This window comes from Sinocyclocheilus anshuiensis, unplaced genomic scaffold (assembly GCF_001515605.1).
Source record: "Sinocyclocheilus anshuiensis isolate Anshui unplaced genomic scaffold, SAMN03320099.WGS_v1.1 scaffold307, whole genome shotgun sequence".
Lineage (NCBI taxonomy): Eukaryota > Metazoa > Chordata > Actinopteri > Cypriniformes > Cyprinidae > Sinocyclocheilus > Sinocyclocheilus anshuiensis.
Window position 1 is genome coordinate 368,293 of NW_015552550.1, and position 6,428 is coordinate 374,720.

At 36.2% G+C, this 6,428-nt stretch overlaps 1 protein-coding gene across 1 annotated transcript in view; it reads right to left on the bottom strand.

The window, feature by feature from the left end:
* LOC107664392 (DNA-binding protein RFX7-like) overlaps positions 1 to 6,428 on the bottom strand; it is a 40,964-nt gene that overhangs the window by 15,164 nt on the left and 19,372 nt on the right. Inside the window, exon 2 of the mRNA XM_016454949.1 lies at positions 812 to 845. Within this exon, the coding sequence (XP_016310435.1) occupies positions 812 to 845 (34 nt within the window). The remainder of the gene's footprint in view (positions 1 to 811; positions 846 to 6,428) is intronic.

The window sequence follows — 6,428 nt, forward strand, 5'->3', positions numbered from 1 at the left end:
AACTTTTTAGCATTATAAGAAAAGGCACAACAGTCACTGATCTTTAGTAGAACATTTTGATTTCTTTGTCTCCATACATGAGGGGGCATATTTTGTATTTGATGCTATTGCTAGCATTTTAGTATTGTGATATTTGATAGCAGAAGCAGTATATTTCATTGTAATTCCATCATTTGACAGATCTGACTCACAAACACTTCTCATCCTATCACTCGACGACCAGTTCTGTTGTAACGTACAGCAATAACTTTACTATAACTAACCCAAGTACCAAAGAGAAGCGATTTTATCCAGAGGAGGAAGAGACTGACTTCACTTTGGGTTTGTGTTTGACACCTTATGTAATTTTTGCTACAGTCTACTTTATTAACTAACAAAATCAAGTATTGCACAAATTAACGTCACTTCCTGTTTGTTGCTGCCGTGTGTTTTGAGTTTGAGCTCCGTCAAGTTAATTCTTTGTCGTCTAATTTTTTATCTTATGTCCAATGTTATTATTCGATTCACCATGACTCAAATAAAATATATTTAAATTAAACAATTAATAGAATTCACTATGGTTTGCAGCACATTTTTGCATGCCTATTGTAATGCTTCATATGATTTGTAACCATAATATTAGATCATTAGATAAAGCTCAGGTTATTCTTTGTTGATTATTTGTATGATTTTTTTTGTTGTTTGAACTTATAAATGATGTTTAAGTGAAAAGAAATATCAAGTTTCTTTTACATACGAGTTTTACTCGTATGTATTTAATATGTATTTCCAGTGAATCAACATTTTATATAATATTTTTTCAAATACTCACCAAAATGCAATCCACCTTTGATTGTACGGTTTTGCTGCAAAAAACAAAACAAAAAAAAGAGAAGAGAAAGAATCAGCATGACACAAGAGTAACTTGAGAAACATTCATAAAGCTGGCTTTATTAATAAATCAGTGGCATTCAAAACATCTTTCCATCCTCTAACCCGTCGGCTCTGTCCTGCTCAAACCAATATATCCTCAGAAACACATGTGCTCATGCACAAAAAAAGTATCTTGCATTAATGTTCCATCACACAGGGTGGGGGGGTCTATAAATATTCCTGCCAATCAGAATGTGTTGACCACCATGTTTGAGGGACCGGAATGAACTAGTATGGAATCTATATACAGGTATGGAACAGTAGAGAGGGTCAAATTTGCACTCAGGGTAAACTAAAGACACTTTCCATGTGATGGCTATAGAATTATTCGAACCTTCAAAGAACACTCGGTACTTCCTGGGTACAGTCACAAGTCAGAAAGAGCTTTATTGCCAAACATGTTTACACACAGATGGAATTTGTTTTGGTGACAGGAGCTTTCAGTGCAGAAGAAAGAACAGACATAGTGCAGACATATATGATAGAGCAGAGTGCAGACATACAGAGGAATTACACAGTAGAGATGAAATATAACACTAATATAAGAAAAACAGATGAAAAAAATTCAATAAAATAGATCAAATTAAATAATGTAATATAATACAGATGTAGAAATATAGAGAAAAAACATATATAATTGTTTTAAATGAATGTACAGATATGTTATTTACAAGTGTACAGTTTATGTAGTTTACAAATGTACAATTTTCAGATGCTATGTATAAATGTGTCAGTTATAATTGACAATGTATAGTCATGAACGTTTTTAATTGCTCAGGCTGAATATAGCCTGCGGGGAAAAAAATGTTCTTGTGCCTGGCTGTTCTGGTGGTCGGTCACAAGTAGGGATGCACTGATACCACTTTTTCCAGTACTCGCCCGATACCGATACTTTTATTTTTGGTACTTTCACTCTTTTTGCTCTATGGTGCATCATCTTTAATTTAATAGAATTAGAGCTGCTCCATTGCATCGGCTCAGTACTGTAATCACGCGCTGTAATAATGCAGGGAACCACTTCTTATAAATCTCCTAAATGTGATATTTTCAGAAATAGAAGTCGTGTTTTTTTTCATCTGAAACGTGCTGCGATTTATATTCCAAAGCCACTTATATAATGCACAAACACTCAAGCAAGCAAAACGCGCAACGCGTGCACGTATTTGTACTGATGCAGAATAGTACAGCCTAGCGCATTTCACACAGGCTGCTAGATTCAATTTCGCCAGAAAGTCGTGTATGACTAAAGTTGAAAATAAATTCTGTTTATAGTGAATGCCCCTATGAATGGTCTTATTTTTACGATTTATTTTTAATCCAAATGATGCGTGTGCTCAGTGATTGAACAGCAAAGATCACACAACAGAAGTGCGCTCGCTCGCGCTCTCTCTCTCTCCCTACCGTTAAGTAACTTGTGCATTGTTTTACTTACTTGTTTTTGACCCATCCGACCGAACTACAAGCTTTCCAGTGATGTCTGTGAGAAAGGCATATTCACTCGACAAGCTCGCGCATCTGCGCCACCGCGCGTACAATCCACTCAGCGTGCTTTGCTCATCAGCTCGCTCACATCAGCTATACAGGCGTTAATACTGAATGTTTAACATTATATTCATTGCATACATATACTTCGTAGACATCCTTAATCTCTAATAACCCCATTCTGCTGTCTGTTGTTCTGTTGTCGGTGTTTCTTTGTCTGAATATGGCACGTATCACATGCTGTGTGGTATCGGCGTTTCGTAACGGGGCATTTTAACGAGTACGAGTACAAGAGCTCAGTATCGGGCCCGATACCGATACCAGTATCGGTGCATCCCTAGTCACAAGTCAATCTGAATTAAGGGTGAGTTTTAACAAAAGAATCCTCACAATGCACACACACACACATACTTTCAAATTATCCCAACCTTTTTCTCCTTAATTACCATAAAAAATATCCCATCAGGCCACACAGTGGCTATAGAAAAAGACTGAGAGCCAAAACCAAAGGTTAACTGGCACAAATACAACAGGGCACTTTGAACAACAAATCAGTGTAATTACTGACTGGTTGTTCACAAGACTACCTGTTAAATATACAAATATAGCGTAGAATAATAAATGTAATAAAAGGTACTTTAATAATGGTAATTTTTTTTACATAGGTACGTCACAAAAAAAAATTGTATTTGTTGTATAATATTATTATTAATAATAATAATACTACTAATAATAAAACATTAAAATGTTACAAGCAACAGTAATAATATAAATTTTAAAAACAACACAAAAGGCGCTTACATTTGAAAAATCAAAATAAAATTTTAACTGAAGGCTACATGTCACTGATCAAGAATTATACACCCTCATAATAAACAACTTTCTCTGAAAATGTTTAAATAAGTAAAGGAAAAAGCGGCTTTAAACTGAAGAATCAACAATGCTCTTTAGCAGCATGTCAGTCAGTTGCAGTAAACTTAACTCTTTCCCCACCAGCATTTTTGAAAAAAGTTGCCAACCACCGCCAGCGATTTTGATGATTTTCACAAAAATTTGATGGCCTCCAGTATATTCTGCTGTATGAATATTTCAATTAGGGATATGCCGGTATCAAATTTTCATGTTGCGATTAATTGCTAATGCTTTTATTACGGTATACGGTATCACGGTATTGAAATTTAGTTTTAAAAAGTGCTGTCATAATACAGTATAACAGGTTTAATAACTTTTTTCTTATAACAAAAATAACTGAACATTTAAATGCACTAAAGCAATACAGAAAAATGTATAAAGTTAAAAGTTTTACACAGATTAAAGTGCAAAAGAACTATAAAGACCAATAGGTATCACTTTACAATAAGACCTGATTAGTTAACCTTAGTTAATGCATTAACATTCACAATGAGCAATAGCTACATTAGGGCCTTTCGCACCGCAGGAACCTTTTCATAGTACCAGAACTAATTGTGGAACTACCCACTTTTTGGCGTTTTCGCACCGCCGGAACTGGGAGCGATTTTAGTACCGGACTGCCTTTTTCGAGAACCAAATTAGCTCCTACTCCGGACAGTTGTACACAGAAGCAGCTCCGGGAGGATGACGTATGAGGTCAGCGCTGCCAACGTTTGTTAACAGGAGCAAAGGAAGCAAAGTTTCCTTACTTTAGCAAAGGAAAACCAGTCTCCTCTTGGCTTATATCGAAATCCTCTGACATTCTTCTTTACAAATCCTCGTTTTGTACTTGTAATTAGTGACCGGTGTTTTGTTTTGATCGCTCCGCTGCGCTTCCGCGTTTGTCACTTCTGAGCGGCGCATGCGCAACGCTGAACTCATACGTCATCAGCCCGGAGCTGCTTCCGTGTACAGCTGTTGGCACAAGCTACATTAAAGTGATTATTACGTTTTGAATAAGGATATTTTTCTTACAAAAACGCATCGATTCGCTACAGGAGGCCTTTGTTCAGCCCCCCGGAGCCGTGTGAGACACTTTTTTATGGATGGGCGCTTTTTATTTAACTTCTTTTGGACTGATGCATGCAACACCCGCTGAGTGGCATTAAACAGCTTGAAAGATCAAAGACAATTTTTTATATAACTCCGACTGGATTCGTCTGAAAGAAGAAAGTCATATACACCTAGGATGACTTGAGGGTGAGTAATTTGTGGGCTAATTTTCATTTTTGGGTGAACTAACCCTTTAAGATGTCTGTACTGACAATTTATCAAAAATGTATTTGACAGTGGTGTGCAGTTTGGTATTAATTAGCTGCTGAAACACACAGACTGTATATAGACTTTTAAAAATTTTATTTTGTCAAAGCCAAATGATCTGCTAATGAAGATTAAACAAGTAGATACGATTGAACATCTAAACCAGCAACATTTGTAACATGCAATAAGGTGATGAGAAACTTATTGACCGGCAACCCTTGACAATTTTGGTATTCAGTCAACATATCACAGAATCAAATGTTTGGCAAGACATAAAAACATGTGCACAACCAATGAATATTAAGAAGCAGTGGCAACACAGCGGCCCAAATCTCTCTTGTACTGGCCCCGAGACATCAAACCATCCTTCCTGTTGAGCCCTGATTTGCCAATCACCAAAGCTTTACCACATACTATGGCTTTTAATTATAGGCTATCCAATCAGGCAGTATGTTGTTCCAACATTCTGACTTCTTAATCCCATATAAAACCTTTCAGGCTTACGCCAGAGGCCAAAGCCAAGTAGCATGTGTCTTCTTAGAGAGTCAGTCATATGACTGTGCCTGTGAGCATGTAAGAGGTCAGGGAACTAATGAACTGTTACTAGGTAAGTCAGCGTTTGCTCCTATGTGGTTTCAGGCCAGGTAACTCTCATTAGACTGTATCTAGGTAGTCTTGAAGCAGGTAAAGGATCACACCGCTGTTATCAAGGCAGGCAGTAAAAACAGGATTTCCCGTTAATGTCACTTCCTGTAGCAACAACACGTTATTATCAGGCTGTTTAAAGCCGACACCTGATTGGAACTTAGTGGAGCTAAACATGCGATCATCAACAGCAACGTTTAACTCTATTAGCCTTAATTTAGACAGCAGTATGCCATTGGTGTACTGTGATATTATATGTCATGCGTGGCATGAAGCCAATCTGGAAATGTTTATGTGGTGTTAAATCTATGCATAAGTGGGTTGCCAAAATCCCAAATGCAATGCATGAATAGGTATGTATTCCATTCACAGTACCATTCATAACACTGTAGAACATGGATTGTCACAGAATTTAGCAAATTTTAGATTAGTAAATCTAAAGTAGACCTTCACAATTACTTCAAATTATGGTACGGACTAGTGTCTATTATTATTAAACCGCAAACGACTTATTTAAACATGAAGTCTACTTGTTCGATGTATCTAAGAATGAATGAGCAGCGCAGTTTCATCTACTACAGAATGCGCTGCGGTTTACAAACACTGCACATAAGAGTTCACTTCATGAGCATTTTACAGTTTCATTTGGTAAAAACTATCATCAAATATGATCAGAAACCTAAAGATCTTCATAACATTCAAATTAAGTTGAACTTGAAGAAATTGACAGAAATATATTACTAATGTATTGTATATATTTATATTTATATTACATTTATTTATATTTGATTATATAAATCAAATTTATAAGGAATATCACACAATCAATAGATTTTTTCATCCATGTTTCAGTTTATATCATGATTTATAGGGCTGCCCTCAACTAAAGATTGTTCTGGTCGACTAGTAGTCGTTCATTTTAAGCATTAGTTGACTAATGGCACGTTTATTACAGTTTTTCTGAATTGCTTAAACACTAAACCCCAATCTCTGAACCAAATTCTCACTAGCTTAAACCAAATTGTCGAATAAAGCACTCTTTCTGCTAAACCTTAAACACGTTCACGCAGTTAGGCTCTATTTGCAAATCTCATGCACTCTTTTTGCAAAACTCTAAACACATTCTCATTCACTTAAACACTTATCACACTGTGATGCATTTGTGCTGCAAAATGCTA